The sequence below is a fragment of the Lepisma saccharinum genome, chromosome 14, assembly GCF_977018435.1.
Source record: "Lepisma saccharinum chromosome 14, izLepSacc3.1, whole genome shotgun sequence".
In the NCBI taxonomy this organism is placed as follows: Eukaryota; Metazoa; Arthropoda; class Insecta; order Zygentoma; family Lepismatidae; genus Lepisma; species Lepisma saccharinum.
In genome coordinates, this window is record NC_139242.1 from 49,573,878 (window position 1) to 49,595,837 (window position 21,960).

The 21,960-nt window shown below is 36.6% G+C and overlaps 1 protein-coding gene across 2 annotated transcripts in view; it reads left to right on the forward strand.

Moving 5' to 3' along the window:
• Positions 1 to 21,960, forward strand: part of Swt1 (Swt1 RNA endoribonuclease) — a 118,564-nt gene that overhangs the window by 69,131 nt on the left and 27,473 nt on the right. For both annotated transcript variants that reach the window (XM_083135544.1, XM_083135543.1), the window contains exons 5-11: positions 1,537 to 1,720; positions 4,873 to 5,037; positions 7,652 to 7,755; positions 11,716 to 11,848; positions 14,686 to 14,822; positions 16,869 to 17,070; positions 21,583 to 21,713. In XM_083135544.1, coding sequence (XP_082991670.1) covers positions 1,537 to 1,720; positions 4,873 to 5,037; positions 7,652 to 7,755; positions 11,716 to 11,848; positions 14,686 to 14,822; positions 16,869 to 17,070; positions 21,583 to 21,713 — 1,056 coding nt within the window. The remainder of the gene's footprint in view (positions 1 to 1,536; positions 1,721 to 4,872; positions 5,038 to 7,651; positions 7,756 to 11,715; positions 11,849 to 14,685; positions 14,823 to 16,868; positions 17,071 to 21,582; positions 21,714 to 21,960) is intronic.

Here is a 21,960-nt window from a genome sequence, read left to right on the forward strand (position 1 = left end):
CCTATACACCTTCATGGCATGGTGCTATGCACAGGGGAGCACTTTACCTTTTTTATCTTTAAAAATTTAACCATTAAATTCAAGATTTTTTAAGTGATTCTAATTTATCTTTCTCCAGCGTTCACTTTCGGGGCTGGTATTCAGTTTTCTGACACTTACTCCATACACAGTTCATTTGCCATTATTTTTTCTTTATTATTCCTGTCTGGTATAAAAATAAAAAATTGCTTATAATACAGGGTGTCTACCAGCCATGAATGTCAAGAAAAAGTAAAGAAATCAACAAGTAGGTGAAGTCAAGAAATTATACTTATGGTCAGAAATTTTTGCTATCTCAATGACTGGTTGATTGATTTAGTTTATTTTACTTCACTTTTCTGCCCTCTTGCTGGCCGCCGTGCCGGAATGCTTAGCGCATCACGCTACGATGCCAGGAGTCCCAGGTTCAAATACTGGCCTGGGCATGGATGTTTGCGAGTGTCCATTCATCACATCATCATTCATCCCCATCTTCACAAATTAGCCAAAAGTGGGACAAATGTGAAGTAAAATAAAGCAAATGAATTAATCAATTTTCTGCCCTCTTGGCTAATCGCGAAGATGAGGCTGAATGTTTGTAAGATAAGATGGACGAAGAGACATTCGCAAATATATAGGGATGATAACATGAGCCCCACATAAGATTATACTTTCTGAGAGTCCAGATGCCAGAGCCTCTGTAGAGTGCCAAATGCAATCCGTGATGCATTAATAGATATAGCAAGTATAATTCCCTTGTTAAATACAACTTCAGTTTTCATCTTAACTGCCGTTTTGGTAAGGGGTTTTCATAAGTATTTATTTTCTAAATTGCTAATTTCCAACTTTATCTAAGTAGGGGCCGTATAAATAAAGATTAAGAAAATGAAAAGAAATGTCAAGAATTTTGGATTTGTTATTTTGATAGACAGCCTGTATTAGTAATGTGCTCTTTAATCTTGGAGTTCTTTCTGACAAATTTAGTTGATCGTGGCTTTTTCTCTCTTTTTTTTTTGCCTTACATAGAAGAAAACCCTCAAACAGGTAAAGCAAATGACGTTTGTATCACCTCTGTGTGTGTAAGGGGAAGGAAGGGAGAGGAGAATGTTAGAAAATAACTTGTTGCTTAGATTGCTCAATCTATATATAAATTTAATAACTCATATACTGTATTTATGCTTTAGTAATGCTGGAATTTACACATTACAGCTATGATGGGATGCTTTGATTTTCAAGTTAATGAATATGGAAAATAGTGCATAAAAACTTGATTCACACACATCATCAATATCCTTTTAAATATTGCCTGCCCAGTTTTTAATAATCGACACATCATTAACCATATTATGATCACATTTAAAGTGTACTTTGTCAGTATGTGTGTTTTAATTTCGCATTTTAAACGTACCTAAGCTCCAAATGCTCTAATTCTGGTGTAACTAAATTGTGCTTTTTCTAATTTTGCACTTAAATTTGCTTTTTACCTTATTTATTTCATAGTTTCTTTCTCGTTTAAAGATACAGGAATTCAGGAGCCAGCACCAGGATGATATGAATCAACCACCTGACCCAACGGTATTTAGTGATCATTCTTCTAAAGCACCAGAGTGTAAAAACGGGGAATGGTTCATTGTTTTAGACACAAACATCCTTCTGTCTCATCTAGGCTTCGTAGAAGAACTAAGAGATACTAATTTTAAAGGTAAGTAAGCCTTTACGGGACAATCATACATGTATGCAAGTGCACCTTGAATTTTGTGCAGGAAGAAGAAGGCCATGGATCAGGGAAAGCTTTGAATTTTAATTTTAAAAAAAATTATTCACCATCACTGATTTGATTCACGTTTCATGCACTCTCATAATTCCTCAACTATGTTTATTATACATGTGCTGCTGGCACTTACAGCTTTACTCTTGATGATTCCTTATAACAGATTCCAGTCTGGAAATCCTGGAAAAGCCAAGGAACTTACTTCTTGTGGAAAGTCATGAAAATACTGTATCGGGGAAATTTACCATCCTTCTCGAAAAACGTAGTAGCGCACTAGAAGTAGTGTTTTCGAACAAAGAAAAAAAAGGTCATGCTAAAATATTTTAATTTGTTGTGGACAAACTATTCTTTAGTTTGATATACTGGGTATAACCAGTAGTTACAGTATAAATTGCATATTTTGTATGTCCTCTAAGAATGGGGGTCATGTTTTGAACTATTTTCAAAGTGGAAATCTTCTACAATAAGTAGGTATTGGCATTTACCACTGTTTTGTTGCAAGTTTTTGGTAGTTTGTGTTATTAGGTTTATTATTTATAGATATTACTAAATATTGTAATTATGTACTATTTATGCTACAATTTTTATGTACTTTTTATAAAAAGAATAATTCTTTGTTTATGTGATTGTCCATTCATCAATTTCATCATGTCATCACTCATCCCCATCTTCGCAAATTAGCCAAAAGTGGCACAAAAAGCAAAGTAAAAATAAAGCAAATCAGTCAACCATTAGGCAATATGGCAAGTGTTTCCCTTCTTGTAATTACTTTTAACATTTGAAGTGGATATTCTAAATATTTGGTTAAATGAGATTCTAAGTGGATGTTTAGCTAAAGTGTAGTGACTTCTTTCATGTTTAAATACAAGAATTGCCTTAATGACTTGGTCTGGAAAAGACTGGGAATTTGCCAAAGGTTTTACAACTTCCATGTACAGCTGATTAGTAGGCTCTTCGACTCCATTTCTCTAATCCACAGATTGATTTGTGTCCCCAATGTTTGTTATTGTTAGGGCTTAGCGGATACCATCGTTTGCCGATACAGGTTCATACCGCTGCTTGTGTAATACCAGTTTAAAATAACAAAGGCTAGTTACTGAGTCATGCTAACTCATCACATTTCTTTAACCCTTGTCCGGGCAAGCTATATTTTTTCAAGATTCTTTTTATTTAGCGTTAATAATAATTTTAAGTGGTGTCTTGTTAAAGATTTTATTTTTTATTACTTATTCATTAAACAATTGTTAATACATGCTCAAGTAATACAGGGTGATTCAAGTTCCTGAACACCCTTTTTTCTCTGAAACGAATGTGGTAATAGTATATCGAACTTCATCTGGGTACATGGGTGTAGGAACCTCGAAACGTTGCTCAAACTACAAAATACTCGCCAATATGTAAGTAAACAGTTTTTAGATGTTTTTTAAAATATATTTTTTAAGAATATTTTCAGAAAGCATTATTCAATTTAATCAGGCCGAAGCTGGATTATGGATGTGTTGTGAATTTGTCTGCCGTCCTTCTCGGTTTCGCATTCTAGACACAGTCCGTCATGGTGGTATTAGAGTATGAACCGGTGCTTTCCGTACCAGTCCCGTCGCAAATTTATGTCGAGTCATCTGAGCTGTATCTGCGAAGACAGCGGCTTGTCCTGAATTACTTTCTCCATCTTCGCTCGATGCGCTCGCATCCGTAATATGACACCGTCTCCAACAAAAGAAGGCTGGCTTTGTACCGGCTACATCCTCATGCCACTATACCATTTGGTGTTCGTGCAGACGAGATCCTATCAGCACCTGGTGTTGTTAGTGATCTGCCCGGCGTCTCTCCTCTCTTACCTCCTCTCCCAACTTGGGAGTTTCCTGCACCTTCTATCGACTTGTCTTTTACTGCCCTACCAAAGGCAGAAACACCGATGGTAGAATATCAGCAGAGGTTTTTAGAGCTTCGAACTATCAAGCCCGTCACTGGTGCTTGACGTTCTTCATCTCGTCCCTCGTACCGAGAAGAAGTGATCCTAACACGGCTCCAAATTGGACATAGCCGTCTAACACATCGCCATTTGCTACAAGGACTGGACCCTCCGTTGTGCCATAGTTGTGAGGTTGTTTTAAGTGTTCGACACATTCTTCTTGAATGTGCCAGTTTTAACAACCTGAGACAGAGTTTTAACCTTCCCACGGACTTGTCATCCATGTTGGGTGATCATGTCAGTGTTTTAAGCAACGTTTGTAGATTTTTGAGAAGAGCAGGTCTCTTCTACTGTTTCTGAGGTACTTTTAAGCTTTCCTTATCTTTTTAATGTGTTGTGTTTGTCCAATGCAGGTCTGTTTACAACCTGCATTTTTTAACTTTTTTGAGGGCTTTTTACACCCCCTTTTTTTATCTTTTAAACTTAAGGGTATCTTCCCCGAATTCATTGCAGGGTGCAAAATGGCCTGATTTGCCGATGCACCCAAAACTTTTAATTCAATCAATCAATCAAAATCAATATGTAAAATGGCATTCCAGTGTTAAAGTGGTGAATATAATCCTAATTTTGAATTATGTAGTTATCAGAGTTTTACGGTGTAGTCAGTTTTTGCTTTTCAAATTTTTGCACCAAAATTAATCAATTTTCAATGATTTTTCATAACTTGCAGTATAATTTGGAGACTTCAGAAAGTGCATCTGTATCACATTTTACAGGCCATTTCATTCCAGAACATGACAGGAAAACATACCTCCTACTTTTCAAAAACATTGAGAGTATAACATCATGTTTCAAATTTAGTGTTTCCATCAAGAACTAAATTTACATGGTGCTAGTTATCGTTATTATTTTAATAAAGAAAGATAATATGGGACTCCGGAAATGTCCCAGGGGAAAATGTAATTTATTGCCAATTTTTAAAAATTTTTACACACAAAAGAAATATGAAAATGGGAAGGTGATGGTCATTGAAGGCACCTTCTACCCTTAGGTAAGCTAGGCTTAAACTTTAATGGATTCTCAAATTGACCTCGTCTCTTATAATATGTATTTGAGAATGACAGTGATGTAAATAAGGAAGTGAAGTTAAAAGTATGATCTCTCTTTTCAGATTCAGGCTATCCGGTTTTAATCATACCATGGATGGTTCTGCAAGAACTAGACAAAATGAAGGGATGGAACGCAAGTTCAAAATACATCAACATGGAGCTGAGAGCACGGCGAGCAGTTAATTTCCTTAATTCTAACTTTACCAGTGCTCACCCTCGTGTTAGAGGTAAGTGTGGGCAGAGAGCTGACTTAATACAATAGAACTGTGTGTGTGTGTGTGAGTGAGTGAGTAAGTAAATACAAGTTAAGCTAAATTATAAGCCGTTGACAAAGTTAGAAGTGTTGTAGTAAGCTATTGAAGTAGCTCTATCCACCTCCTCCCCCGTTCCCCTCAATCATGTACCACAGTTTCACTTTAAAATATTCTTAGATTCAAGTATGAAGTAGAATGGAAAAATAGTCATCATTAAACCACAAAATTCATTTCCAGTACTCAGGTTAGCACAAAATTAACGGAAATGATGCATTTTGCAAAATTTCTGGAATAATTGAACTTTGCATATGTGCTAGTTACCATTTTATGTACTCTGCAAGGTTTCAAAGAGTCACATTAGTAAAAAAAGAATTGTCAAAACAACCTTCATTCCACTTGAAATATGATGTCTCTTCAATTCAAGATTAATCATTAATGGATGGCATCCCTTTACATGTGTAAAGGTTTTCAGCCATGTGCGTTTCAAAGGTGTAGTGATGCACATAAAAAAACATAGGACAAATATGTATTATAGACATTATTTAAAAAAGAATCATGCTTTTTTTTGGAAGGAAAAATGTTGCGAAGACCCCAGGTTCAATCCCCAAGTGGGTCCACACTTTTCAGCAAGCTATCACATACCTTGTGTGCATAACCAAAAACTCAATATGCTGACCAAGGCAGAATTTATTTTATTTTAAAACACAAACTAAATGTTACGTTTCAACCTTCTAGCAAGGTCTTCAGATTCTGTACCAAATACAAATGCAATAAGATACAAAACCGGGAGATACATATATAGACAAAAATCACTTCGCTCCAGACACAAGATTATTAGAAAGTATTTATCTGGAACATTCCTTTCCAGGTGTTCCAGCAGGTGGCCTTCTCCTGTCAACTGTTGTTTCACCTGACAGGCAATTTAGATAAACATTTCCTTTCAACTGGAACGTGGTTGGACTCCTTATCTCACGCTCTTTTTTTCTTATCCTTTCTTTCTTCATTCCTCTTCCTTGTTTTCTCGTCCTTCGCTCTTGTCCTTTCCACTCTTTCTAACACCTTCTTCCATTCATTGTTTATCTTCAGTCCCCTATTTCAGTTCATTGTGTCTTCTTCCCCTTTCCTCTCTATTTCCTTGGCCTCCTTCCATTTTCTCACTAGTACTCTCTTCTCCCTTCCAATCTGCTTAGCCTTATCCCACTCTTGTCATGTCCTGTTTCTCTTGTGTCCTTAATTATCACATTTCTCTCTCTCTTAAGTCATACATCATCCCTATGTTCTTTCAACCTGTCTTTCATCCTCTTTTTGTTTCTCCTATGTACATACTCTGACATTCATTACACTTCACTTCATAGATAATCCCTTCCTCTTCCTCTTCTGTTTTCCTTATTCTTGTTTGCATTCTTCCCTATTCTTAAGATGCTTCGTCCTCCCTTCTTTTAAGTTTTATTGCCCACTTTCCTAAGCACTTTGCATATTTTTTCTGTGGTCTTCCGTATACTCCTTATGCCAAACCACCTCTCTTTTCCTTTTTCTTCCTCTTCTCCCCTGCCACTTTTCTTCCTTCTGTTTATGTCCAGTCTATCCTCCTTCTCGTAGCCATTCTTTTCCAGCTGTTCTCATAGGCTATTTATTTTGCCTTCTTTTTCACATTCTTTCATGCATATTTTCTTGATACTGTCCTCCATATTCTTTATAAAATTTACTTTTGTCACCTCACTTACATCACTTCTTTTGTGGCAGAATACCCCTGCTGCACATTTCTTCTGATGCCAAGCAGTTTCAATTTCTTGTCCTCTCTTCATTTTCATCAATATATCTAGGTAGTTTATCTTGTCTTCCTCTTCTATTTCGAGTTCCAGCAATATCCCTCTTTCTTCATCTTGTATTTCTTTTGCAAATATGTTGAGCTGCCTCTTTGTTCCCTTCCATATGCCAAAACAATTGTCCACATATCTGCAAAACAGAAATATTTTGTCACCTCCTTTTTCGACCACTTTCTTTTCCCATTCATTAATTACCAATTCAGCCAATGCTGGGCTTAGGCTAGAGCCTATATTCAGTCCACTCATTAGCATTATTTTATCCCCCATTTTACTGTAACAGTTATTCCAAATGGTTTCCAGCACCTTCACTACCCTTTCACTGTCACATTCTATAATTTCTTGTCCCATTTTCTTACTAACAATGTCCAAAACGTGTCCCCTCTTGATGCTTGGGAACATACTTTTCACGTCCAAGCTAAACATTGTAGTCTTCTTCCCATTCAACTTAAGTCCTTTTATGAGTTCCACAACTTGTTCAATGTTCCTCACTGCTCTGCTTTCTTGCTGTCTTACTAGCACTTCAATGACTTTCTTTCATTTCTTTTCCAAGGGTTCCAAAATATTGTTTCTGCAGTCCCATTACTGGTCTCAACTTTATCTCCTCTTTGTGTACCTTTGGAAAGTCTTTCAAACTGGGCAGTGTTGTGTGCGTGTCTTTTCAATTCAGGGTGGATATAATGCAGATACATGTCAATAAACTATTGATTGTTTTCTTTTTCTTAACATTGTAACTATGTGCTAACCCTGTTATAAATTTTCAGGTCAAACGGCTGTGGATGCTGAAGAGAGGGAATTTTCAGACACTGTACCTGATGACAGAATTATTCATTGTTGTGTTCAATTAATTCGGAAGAAATTCAGAGTTGTAAGTAAAGTTAATGTGTATTTATTAATATGGTGTTGTGTGCAAATAATTTGTGTATTTTCTATAGGAAAAAATCACTATTGTGTAGATCCTTGTGGCAGAATCTGGGAAGGTCAAACATTAAAGTGACGAAACTTCCTTGCATTGAGGTAGCAATGGTGATTAGTTTTTTATCCACTGTAACGTCCGGTAAGTAGCGTGCTAAGGCTAAAGATGTTACGAGATTTGAAAACCCACCAGTAATCGCAAACTATTAGGTTCAGTCTGTTTAGCACGTTTAGTTTCATTAACATGAGAAAACATGCAAGGAGACTAGTAAGCAAAAAAGTGGGAGAAAGCAATATGGATTCAACCCCCACTTTACAATAGTACAATTCAAATATGCAACCAAAACAGAACCCTGTTGTATGTATCTCCCAAAAAGCAATATTAATCTGCTAATGTTGATCACTAAATAGATTCACAATAGGCAATAATTAACACACTTACAACCTACACACGCCTCTCGCATGAACAAAGTAACGTAAATAAATCAAGCATACCAGCGTGTACGTTCCTTTTTAGTTAAAGTTCATTTATGTCATTACTTCAATATTAGTACAATAGACATGCAATTAATCATTATGTTAGTGCTCATTTCAAAAGAAAAGGAAACTTTTTTTTTTTGAAGAAAGTCAAAGTTGATGAACATTCAAACAAGATATTTTATTTGATTAATATTCTGGAATTTACATCGTCCATTAACAAGCGCTCACGTGAGAGTAAGCAAATTCAACAAGGACAAACATTTAAATCAACCTTTTTCAAACAATTATTTCACGAGTATATCTACATGAATCACTCTTGTAATACGTGGATACAAATTTATATACAGTTATCCTGTATACAGGCACATGTGCTTGTGTGCACCAAAAAAACATATAAAATGCATTCAAATTTTAACTAGTACCTTTAATATTTCTTTGTTTCTAACGTGACTAGATTTGTAAAGCTGACGTAACCCAAAAAGGATATGGCTTTTGAGAATTTCTATATTGCAACCTTAATTATACATTAACATTTTTGTTACCATTTTTAATGCTACTATGATAAGGAATGTGTAGCTAAAATATCTTAGAGAAGGAATGGGTGGATAAGCTATTATTTTGCATAGTTATTAAGTTATTTTGCTTTCTTTAATTTTATGGCTTTTGCTAGCGTTCTTCTTGGGGAATAATCAATCGTATGTTATTTTATAACGATAATTCTCAAGTCGCTTATAAACTGTAGCTTTAAGCAAAGAACGTATGCATGCATGAAAAGTCAAGGTTAACAACATGAATAATTTTAAACATTAATTTTGACTTGGCACTTTAAAGTTCGAAATTGGAGGAACATTAAAAGTTTATCGCATTCTTACTGATAACTACGAAAAGACACTTCTTATCGATCATGTTTACGGGTGGCCTTGTTGGAAATAACAGAGTTCATGAGTGACCCACTTATTTAAGCACTTTTGGCAATCACTGATTTTAAGTTCATTTAATCACAAAAATTACGTGCCTGAAGTATTTTGTCATTGATACTAGTAACACACCTAGGATACGTGTCTCTACAATCAAAAGTACATGGTACGAAGTTCCTCAAACAAAGCACATGGTTTGCCATAATGTACAAATGGTGCTGTGTTACAGATGGAGTAGACGAAATGCCTCATGCATAATGTGGCTGGGTCACGTAACCCACTTCGGCCCGCACGGTCGAGAAAACTATGTTCCTTCCAGCTGGTTCAAATGCCGAGTGAAAGTGATTTATCGACAGCAAACAAGCTTGCAATTATAGTGGCGAAAATTGCGACTAGGAGGCAGCATATATCAAAAGAAAGTCAACAAAACCCGACCTCTAGTGGTGAAAACTAAAACCACGACAATTTAACAACTTATATGAGAGACGCTTCACTTCTTTTTACATATGTAACGAAATGTATATTTTTAGTAATACATTTCGTTACACCACCCAGGTTACTTTCAAACTTCATAATGTGTGCATTTGTCGTAGGCATCATACTGTATTTACGCGTGTATAATGCACACCCTTGTTTTTGATGGGGAAAAGTGGCAAACAATTATATCTCGTATATAATGCACAGTATAATCCAGTGTCAAGAAATGGCTTTCTTAGTTATGCCGATCAAGAGTGAATGACATCATACCTATTCAACGAATCACCTGTTGCTTTGTGGACCAAGAGGAGAAGAATATCACTTGTGTATGCAATCAGTCACCAACCCACACCACCTCCTCCCTCTCCCTCCACTGTGCTTAGCATCCAATGGCTTTCACTCCTTTACCTTATTTATTCTGTAATAGTAAACAGCGAGATCAAAATTACATTATGGGTTTTCAGTGCTCAGGAAGTTATTTTCTATTATGTCTTGCTCATCAAATACTACTGATATGCATCCCATGTGACGAAAGGTGCATTCTCGATATCCGCCAGAATGGCACTGCTTTTCTTGGTGTCACAGAACATTACATTACAAAGTGAAAAATTATGGGAAATGGCCTTCAAACTTTTATACGTGGTTTTGCTCATTCATTCTTTACTTTTTCTAGAAAAAACTTATATACTTTTTCTGTGACTAACATAACATTTATTCAAGGCACATTCAGGACTCTCAAAGTAGCAGTTAGCAGCACAAGATTTCTTCTTTTAAGGCATTTATACACTGCATATATATAATATTATTTAGCCAGTAATACATTTTAATTATTATTTTCTTTTTCCTTATCTTTTCTTTCATCCGAAGTACCATAAAAATCAGAACGTTCCTTCATTTTGTGATGAAATTATTTATTTATTTATTATTCGCTAACTGTTACCGTATTCGTGGTTCTAATGTTCTAATCAGTGGCGGTGATTGGGGGGGCAAGGTGCAGAAAGTGAGGGGACAAGGACAGTTTACTTTCCCTTGGTACATAAGGTTTAGCATAGTGCAGTGGCCAAAATGTGTGTGTGTTGGGGGGGGGGGACATACTCAGAGGGACCTACACTCGTACAGCACAGAGGATAATTACATAGGGTGCTGTTTGAAAGAATTGGAACTATATACTCTGCATTCTTGCAAGTCAACATTTTTGTAATTTCTACTTTTATTCTGTTCTTATCTGCTACAAAATTCTACATTGTATTGATCCTTCTCGCAGTGCATAGTATTGTAATTGTTGTTTGGTCAATTTTGTTTGTTTTACTTCCCTTCTTTACCACTTTTGGCTAATCTTGAAGGCGATTTATTGTTTTCAGTCCACTTATGCTCAGATAGCCTAATTGGGACGGGACCTACAGTTTGAAGTGGGATCTGAACCACTGTGCAATGTGCCTCCATCAGGTATCGAACCCAAGATGCATAAAACTGATCACACCCAGGGGTGAATTCATTCTGTGTGGGAGTGTACGGGGTACCTTCCATATAGGCACCAAAAGCCAACCTCACTTCCATGTAGTACACCCTGGGCTGCATTTTGCAGATGAACGAGGCTCTGGCGACTGGCCCCATGGCCAGTATAATTTGTGTGTGTTGTCCTGTGTTTTGTCCTTGTGTGTGCTGAGTGCCTCCTAACAGCCTCAGCTTTTAACGAAAGTCAGAATATTTTAAGATTTTTAGTTACGCAACGTTAGAGTTGTTATTTGTAATGGTAAGGTGCTGGCCCCCGTATAATGTGACGGATGCAAAATAGCCTAAGTGCTGAACGCACCCAAAATTTTAAATTGAAATTCATTCTGTGTGGTTAATGTTCTAAGTTTGGTCCTTGTCACTAGGGTCACGTGATTTTCTGTTAATTTTTAATCATGTACGAGACCGTGCTGTTAGTTTACACAAGTATAGTATGTTATTGCTCTGATGACAATTATTTTGTTGATATAGAAAGCAGTACTTGGTTAAAAGCAGATCTATATCTTCATTTTTTTTTTTTTTTCCAGTTGTTGATGTCCAATGACAATAACTTACGAAACAAAGCACTAGTAAACAATATAGAGGCTTATTCCAAAGAGGAATTTGAAGCACTTCTACTCAGGCCAAAGCAACAGCAGGATATCAAGAAAAGGAGGAGAGGTAAAGCTTACCATAAATACTGTCACAAAGTTTTAAGTAAATTGGCACAAAATGCTGAGAGATATTTTAATATCCTAATAACATTACTGAAATGGATGCATGACAAATCAAAATCACAAATCAATATTCATAATGGCCACCCTTAGCACACACACATTCCGTAAGTCTTTGTGGCCATGCATCAATTGATTTACGCAACACATCGACTGGAAAATGAGCAACTGCCTTCAGAAGAGACCGGCCGCTTTAAACTTTCAATATTGGGATGTCTCTTCTTACAAGCCATCTCCTGAAGCTTGGACCACAATTTGTAGTCCAAAGGGTATAGGTCCGGACTTGCAGAAGGCCAATCTGAAGTGGAAATGTTGCTATGAGGGCACGCTCCATTTCTGTGAAAAAGGGGTAAAAACATCAGCCAAAGGGTATAAGCAGACAGTGCTTGAGAGACTAGTCAAGAATCTGAACAACACACTCTTCCATGGTCAGAACTGGAGCTTCCAGCAGGATTCAGCCACTACATGTGGGGCCCGAACAACACAGCAGTGGCTGGAGGCAAATGTACCAGACTTAATTTCCACTTCGGATTGGCCTTCTGCAAGTCCGGACCTATACCCTTTGGACTACAAATTGTGGTCCAAGCTTCAGGAGATGGCTTGCAAGAAGAGACATCCCAATATTGAAAGTTTAAAGCGGTCTCTTCTGAAGGCAGTTGCTAATTTTCCAGTCGATGTGTTGCGTAATTCAATTGATGCGTGGCCACAAATTACTGAATGTGTGCGTGCTAAGCGTGGCCATTTTGAATAATGATTTGTGATTTTGATTTGTCTTGCATCCATTTCAGTAATGTTATTAGGATATTACAATATCTCTCAGCATTTTGTGTCAATTTACTTAAAACTTTGTGACAGTATTTATGGTAAGACTAGGTATAATGACGTATTATAATTTTTATTACATATGTATTGTACTTTCCCTTGTGAAATGAGTCATGTGCAGTAGATGTGTTTACAATATTACCTTTTGGTATACCCTCATATGTATATTGGGAATTCCATATGAAAGTGTGCCTGAACCTCAATTTTTAAAATTAAATGCAATGCTGTACTTTATCCTGTCTTCTGAGTGAACAATCTAGACTTGCCACTTGCATAAAAATGTAGTTTTTATACATAATTAATTAGAAGGTAAAAGGTATTTTACATATTGTTAGTTTATTTTAACTTCTTTATTTATTTGTGTTTTGCATTGTGTCCCACCTGTAACACTAAAAACCCATTAATTTCTCAGGGTTGCTACGTGTCTGGAAAATGGGGAAATGTCGGGGAATTTGGCTTGTCAGGGAAAGGTGGGGGAATTTTGCGGATCATCTGGAATTTATGTCCATTTTGGAGTGTGCAAGAGAAAAAGTTGCAAGGGGTCCCGGGTTCGATACCCGGTGGAGGCACAAGTGGTTCGGATCCCACTTTAAACTGTAGGTCCCGTCCCGATTAGCCTTACTGTGCATAAAGTGGACTTAAAACAGCAGCAAGAGAAAAAGTTGCAAAATGAACAAGCGGTTCACTTCCACTTCTGGATTTGGTTCTTGCAATTTCCACTCCCAAAAAAGATTAAGTTTAGGAACTTGTTTCTTTCGTTTTTATGATTCTCAGTCTTGTGCAAAATTATGGTCCCTTTGAATTTCTGTAATAAATTTTCACTTTTATAATACTATATATTAGAATGTCAAAGTAAAACTTGCAGTCCAGATATCTGATTGATAGCTAAAGTACATTGACAATATGATCATAATTATCGGAATGGTTCCTGAAGATGAGGTTATTGTCTATTATTTTATAGATCTTGGTCTTGTTGGCATTTCCTATAGAATTCCTATATGCAACAAAAATTTCTCCAGATGCTGTGTACTTATAAATGTTATAAAAAAAAAGCAGCATTTTCTACGATACTATAAATCCGGCAGAAAATGAAAAATTGTGTATGGTTTATGAACTTTTTCTGTTGTTTTTATATTGTGGAGATCTGTTAATGGTGAAATAATGTACCTCTGTTACCTTAGTCTGAAGGCTAGATGCACGTGATTGTAGCACCCAATACATTTGATGCCGATTGTAATTTTACATTTTACTCTTTGAATTTTCACGTGTTCTTGTGTGTTTAGAATGAAATTTGCTAAAAAAGAAGTTTTGAAAGTGAATATTCATAATAATTAACAGATTATATAATTAATTGATAAACACAATGTTCTAAAGCAAAAATCATGATGATAAATGTCTGGAAAAATTTCATTTTTGGACTGGAAAACGTGGAAATGTCAGGGAATTCCATAAACAAAAAATCGTAGCAACCCTGTTTCCCCTTCAACTGTTGAATTTCACCTCCAACTCCACTAGAATATTCAAAGACCAATTACATTCTCTCTGTCAAATAATTTATTTTTCATCATTTGAAAATTTACAGAAATTAAAATAAATTCCTTATTAAGTGAAGAGGCAGTGTTTCGTCTGTTCCACCCATGCCACAAAATTGTTTCACTTGTAGCTACAAATCTGGGAAAGTATTGTAAGGGTAATTATGTTTAATCAACAGTGCTAAGTTTCATATTTCATTGCACAGACACTGTAAGAAAAGTAGTGCTTAATTATCAGAAGAATTGTTACTTTGATATGAAAAATGTAGTCCACATGTCCCACCCATGATAATGGAATGCCCCATATAATGGGAAAAAAAAGGCAGAAGTGAAATATTGATAATTCTGCTTTTTGATTTTGAACAGTATACAGTGTTTGTCTCCTGCTGAGAAACATATCACTAATGGAAATTCTTCTTTCTTTACCTAGGTGGCAAAAATAAAAGAAAAGCTCAATGTACAGTGGTGATGTCATTGCCAAATCAAGAACAGCAGCGTGGTGAATTTTCAAGATCGGATGAGATTTTGTGTAAGCTAAAGGCTTTACTCAAGGAACCTTTAAGTATGGTATGAGCTTTGACTATGATTATATTGAATATTTGGTGATTTTTTTTTTGTCAAGTTTGATATCTCTTGTAGTGATATTTTTTGAGTAGAGATTGTTTCCACTCTTGTAAACTAGTTCTGTGAGATTGACTATAGATGGAAAGCAATTCAAGATCAACTCACTCAAACATCATGATATGTCTGAATCGGGGCAATATATCTGTTTTCCATTCAAATGCATATCATAAGTTGTGAATCATTATTTAAATATTACATTTCAGTGTAAAAACTTCAATTAGGTATGCAGTTTAGAAGAAATTGAAGTGTAATTTATACTAAAAACCTTCAATGCTGAAAAATATGCATGGCTAGCAATTAGCCAAATGTGACACTAAAATTCACATGTTGCACTTGGAGCACCATACAGTTGTCACAAGTCACAGGCATCATGTCTGAGGGACAGATTGGGTACAAAATTTTAAGTTTTATGCAATATCCAGACACATCATAGGGCTCTTCACCATCCAGAGGGTGGCCCTCATGAGGGCAGACCTCACACTCCAGAAGACTTGTGAGGAAGGTTGATTATAAATGAACACCTCTTCTTTTAGGTATCAGAAAATGTCAGTTGGATTTATTTTGATACAAATCTGAAGCCCATATATAGAGATTTCATAATGTCAATAATGTACAGTATTGGAATATTGTGGTCTCTATATCTATGTGAATGTTTGCATATTTTGCTCTGTTATCTATCATCTCATGTGTAGCGAACAATCTCGAAGCCTCACCTGCAGTTTTGGCTTTTGTTTTACACCTGGTTGCTCTGTCAAAAAATTTCGAACAGATGTTCTTCCCATAATATATTGAAAGTTTCTGTACCAGAAAGTACTTTTCCTTTGAAGTAATGAAGTCATATCCCAAAGGGAATGTTATCTTCAGAAAAGTTTTGTGGAGGTTTCATGTTCCAAAATGGTATCATCCTGATCACTTTATGCACTTTGTATTGAGTGAAGTCATGATCTGTTTTGTATGTGTTCACCATCTGACGAAGATGTGGCTCCTCCAGCAATTTCATTGTCTGAAGCTTCAAAACCGTCCTCAATATCTTGATCCGTCAATCTTCATCCTCTGTTTATTTTAACAATACAAAATTAAAACTGGAATTACGTAGTAGACAGGCATGTGCAGGGTAAAACTTTCCAACAATGTCATCAGACAACTGTTACTGCTGAACTAATTGTTGGAGGAAATGAATCACAAGTGCTGGATGGGTGAGTAGTTGAGTTTCCGAGCTTGTGAAAAATTAACTTGCCATGCAGCATCTGATTGTCTACATCTTGGAAAAACTTTACCTGCGTTAGGTGTGTCATTTTCTGTAACATTCATAGGCACGTGGGGTACACATGTCCCCCAACCCTCTATCTGTAAGGTATGAAATACACTGTGAATTATACTGCACATGCAAGCTGAACTTTCTTTTTTGTCTTCTAAAATCGGTTGCAGTTTTCTGCTACACTTTCCAAATGATGTCGAATGATAAAGTTAAGGTCAGTTGCATGCTAGGAAGGCAGTCGTCCCCCAGGTGCCTAAATATGAAACAATCAAAGAAGTATCACGTTCACTTTCGTCACTAACACATACTGACATGTCATCATCCCCTTCCGTATAATATCTGAATCTGCTGTGTGCTCTGTCTTTATAACTTTGATATTTTTCTTGTTATGTATTTATTCCCCCAAGCATTTGTTAACTTTAGAATATTATATGGAAGTGCAACAGAGCAACTCAGCTCAGCTTGGAACAAAGATAAAGAAAGAACGTTGAGCTACACAAAAGCACTCAGTGTTCCAATCTCGCAGTGCATATTGATGTACCCCACATGTCTAACGGAGGGTTAAAGAATGCCAAGGGCATAACTTCTCAGCATCTTTTAGATCGTCAACGTCAAAGAAATTTTGAAATTCTTTTTCCGGTTTTGTTTCCTTCGCTTCTGTAATATTTTGTGCGAGTGTAAAGTTATTGTGTAATTATCCTTTGTACTCTATACACTTTCTAAAATTGCAGGTTCTGCAAACTGAAATGGAAAATGTATTTGATGATAAATGGAAATATATAGTCTCGATAAAACCTCCTTGGGCTTTGCCAGAAATATTTAAGTGCTTCAGAAAGCATTGGGTTGCAGTATTTGGATATATTTTGCCACGTGACACCAAAATACTTGTGGAATCCTTATATCAATTTTTTAATGATGGAAGGACTAAGAAAGGTAAGAACACTTTTAAAATAGCAATAATAGCATTGAAATGAAAATTTCATTGATCACCATTTCATCACCATGATTATCCAAAATGTACAGAAAAGCAACATAAGACTACATGAACCTAACCTGATAATTGAGCCAGTTAAATTTACTCGTGCATCTGCTATAATGGATAAATTTACTTCTCCAGCTGCAGATCCCACATTTTTATTTCTTACGAGCTGATTCCCCGGCGTTGCCCAGGTATTTATATATATCCCAATCTTCTATTAGACAGGAAAATAATGAATTCTAACTATAGTGTAAAATGAACTTGGAGTTGAACGGCATTGGGAAAGTTATTATTCATTTTAGCATCCCCGAAAACTATGGATTCGACACTAATATTGGTAGTTTTACATGTCACCAATGTAACTTAACTTTATTTACAGGTAAATGTCATCGTGAATGTCACCAGGGTTCGCACACACCTGGAAAACCTGGAAATCTCAGGGAATTTGAAAAAAAAATACAAATCTCAGGAAAAATCTTGTAATTGATTAATGATTCCCAATGAAGCAAAACTGAGGGATTATAATATGCTCCTGTCTGTGGATAATCCAAGCTGTTGTAGCATTTCTCTTTCAGCAAGGAACTCATATCTATTTGTTTGCCTGTTTCTTGTTTTTAAATGTGATTCCAGGGCTGGTGACCAAGTGTATACCCTCATAAAGTTTGCACTTTTTAATTTAATTAACCGATTTCGATCTTTTACATGATGTAAAATATATTTTAAGATGTGGAAAGCTCATAGTAAAGATAACCTGATGTCTAAAGTTAACCAGTATTAATCTGATTTCCCTTATTAGGGAGTAGTTTAAAGTTTTTCTTCCTTCTTTTTTACAAAAAGACATCTTGAACAATGCAAAACATATTTTTAAATTAATGCAAATTGGTCAGGAATTCTGACAACTTGATTCCGTTGACAAAGATTGATATTGGAATTGGTACCAAAGCTGCTTTGGATGCTAAAGAGGTGTATGAAAAGGAGAAGCTTTTTTTTTTTTCACTAGCTGCAAAATTTTTCTGCAACAAACAGAGGAGATTGTGGAACGTAGTACCCTTAAGTTCAGGTTGGTGAGAGCCGCTAGTTGTTTAGTTCTGAAGCAAATGACTCAGTTTCCAAAGCGATGTGCTCAGCGCATGGAAGACCTGATACAGGAACTTCTCAGGAGAAAGAGAATGAAGGCTGTAACTGGTGATAAAGTAATTTGCCAGTCTAAGACATTGTTGCACAATGTCAGTAGTGAAACTGAATTGAAAGAGAAGTTTTGTAACTTTTCAATCAAAACTGAAGCACTAGATTCTTTTTTACAGGTGTCATGAAGGGCAAGGATGACTTCTCTGAGTTATGGAGCACTGTTAAGTTGGTTTCGATTTTATCACATGGCAATGCATATGTGGAAAGTGGGTTTTCTGTAAATAAGCAGGTTTTAATAGAAAACTTGAAATAAAGAGTCTGTTGTGGCTATTCGGCAAGTTTATGAGGCAGTGAAAGTGGTAGGAGGAGTGTCAAATGTAGAAGTAAGCAAAGATATGATCCAGAGTGTTACAGGTGCACGTATTAGATACGAAGAAGCATTGCAGAAGATGAGAAAGAAATGTGATCCATCACAAAGAAAACAAAAGGAAAGAAATGAAACGTAAAGCAAGTGAGATCCGTGCTTTACAAGCCAAACAACAAAAGATGCAAGAAGAAGCAAAGGCTATTGCAGAACAATTAAAAAAACTTGAAGCTTCTGAGAAGTAAATTTTCTTAATTTGCTGTATCAGACATTAAGTACATTTCTTGTTTTATATTTCAGTCTCGGTAACTTATTATTCCTGTCTTAACTATTCTTGTACGCATTACAGATTAATTGATATTGTATCCATGTATAAACATCTATGAAAAGTGTGAAAATATTTCAATGTTCTATATGTTAGAAATTGTTTCAGAGTTGTTTAAGGTTCTAGAAAACTGGTCGTCTTTGTTCTTAATTTTATTATTGAACTAGTTTTGTTATTTGCATCAGAAAACAACAGTAATAAAGAAGGTGAGGATGGTATGGCTTTGAGGGGAAATGGAGGAGGCCATTGTAAAATTATAGTAGTCTTTTACTGTGCATTCAATACTCTGGAAAAAAATTGAGGATTCTGGAAAACTCAGGGAAAATGGATTTGGAGTTTGCGTGGGAACCCTGCAGTTAGCTTAGAGACTCCGAAATCTATGGATTCGACACTAAGTTGGGTCATTTTTGACATTTTAATTTTCACCCCCCCCCCCCTCACACCCCATCCCGATAGTTGAAGAAGTTGGAGTTGAACTTTATTGGGAATGTCACTATTCATCTTAGTGACACCGAAAACTGTGGATTCCACACTAATATTGGTACTTTTCGATTATTGTAAATTTCACCACTCCCACCCCCACCCCTAGGGGTGCCAATGTAACTAATTTTATTTACAGGTAAATGTAATCATGAATGTCACCAATTAGCTTAGCGACTCTGAAAACTATGGATTCGACACTAATGTAGGTCATTTTTGACATTTTAATTTTCACCCCATCTCACCCCTCATCCTGATAGGTGATGAACTTGGAGTTGAACGGCATTGGGAGTGTCACTATTCTTATTACCGACCCCGAAAACTATTTATTTCACACTAATATCGGTCGTTTTCAATTATTTTTACATGTTCCCCCTTCCCAGCCCCACCCCTAGGGGTGCCAGGGGTGTCTTGCCCCACAGTATTTCTTTCCAGATTGCAAGTGATATGTGTAGGAAGTTTGGTTGAAATCGCTTCAGGCGTTGGGAATTCCATATGAATTCACACACACACACACACACACACTCACTCACTCACTCACACACACACACACACACACACACACACACACACACACACACACACACACACACTCACACTCTGTTGGTGTGGATGGCGACAGTGAAGTCCAGGTTGTGGGTGGAGGAGCAGTGGTTATTGATGCGGAGTTTGAGGGCCGTTGGTTTCCCCCAGGTAAAAATCACCACAGATGTTGCAGGTGAGGATGTAGATAAGGTTTGAGGCATGACAGGTCCCTTTGGGATGGAGGGTAAATTTGCCAGTGGCCGTGTGCACCTGGGGTGGTTGCATTTGTGGGCAGGGGGGTGTTGGGTGTGTGGTGAAGGAGTGTTGTGGACCAGGATATTTTGGAGGTTGGGGGGGCGTTTGAAAACCACTCTGGCTTGTCGGGAAACAGTAGTGGTGTATCTTGCGTATTCCAATGCGTTGGATATGTAAAGTTTCATATCAATAAATATGTCTAAAGAAATCTAATGTCTATTACACGAGTCATGATATGTATATTTGGTGAGATATCTTGTTTTAATGTTATTATGTTCCTTACAGAGGTAGAGTGCTTCGAGTGTGCTGTGTTTGCGACTAAAGTTGTTGCTTGCTAACATTTGATGTGTGTATTTCTTGGAAAGTATTAAGGGTTAACAGACGCTCTGGTCCTTGGGACGTGTTAATGGGTTTGAGTCATAGGAAAGGTTGAATTTGGGGTATTCTGTACCCAGCGATTAGGCAGTTGGCTTGAGGGATTCAATTATATGTAATTCAAGAAGGATTGGTGTGCATGAAGAGTGTAGATTCATTTGCAAATAAATATATATATATTAATTCAAATTGTTCTTTGGGGTTATTGATCCTCCCAGCACTTTTCCTCCCACCTGCGCTTTCAGGTGCTGCGAGTGTGACCTGTTGGTGGCTTCCTGCAAATTAACAGTGAGAACTCAGGTTTGAAAAAGAAAATTGTAGTGGATGTCGCATAGAGATGTCAGGTGGATTGTTTAAGCCTACGGGGTGCCATCTTGGTTAAGTGAGGGAAAATACTGTTTGGAGTTCTCAGATCTAGAGTGTCACAAGTGGAACCCCGATTTTACGTTCCTAGGTTTTACATTTTCTCACACTATACATTCAAGCTTGATGGTCCAAAATTTGCAAAATATTATAATATAATATTTTCCTTGATTTTAAGTTTTCCCGCATTTTAAGTTTCTTCAGATTGGTCCCCTGAAAAATTTTAAAATCTACGTTCCACTGTAAACTGATTTCTTTTGTTCAATTAATTTCAGTTTCCACTGCCACTTTTCACTATCTTCTGGTTTGTGTTCCAAGCTGTTAGTTGCAATAGATGCACTGCTGAAGTCTGTTCATCTGCTGTGCAGTCAGCAGCTGTTCAGTACTAGCTGTTTGAACAGTGCACATAGCAGCTTGAACCAGATCTTATCAACCAGTAGAGTTACTTGTTCTCAATTGAATAGTGTCAATAGCCAACGACATTAATTGAGCAGTAGAAATATGTGTAGTGGAAACAGTAAGTACCCTTTCTTCATTTATTTATGTGAACACCTACATTTTTCATTCCTCGGAACGTGAATAATGTTACATTATCACCAGGTCAAATTAAGTAGGAAAAAAAACAACAATGTAGGGCATTTTTTCTTTCAGGTTACGGACATTCTCTGAATATAATAAAAGATGTTCTGGAGACAAGCCTCGATTTCTGCACTGCATTATTTGACAATACCCGTATGCGTAAAGTTAAATGTTCCTTGGAAGATTGTATAAAAGGTATCAAGGTAAGTGAATGCCTGTGTTGAAGTAATATGAAACTGGCACCATCAGTTTTCTTTTCTTGCAGTAAGTGCACGTTGCTCACATTTTTTACCAGTAATAATCAAAGTTTCACTTACATTAGTGAGTCAAGTTGTATGAAACCAACATTTCAAACATTCCTTCCTTGTCTTCATCAAGTTGAGTTCCTCTCATATTTTGAAGGAAGTTCACAAAGTTAGATTAAAAAGTTGACTGGTTTTTTGGTGTTTG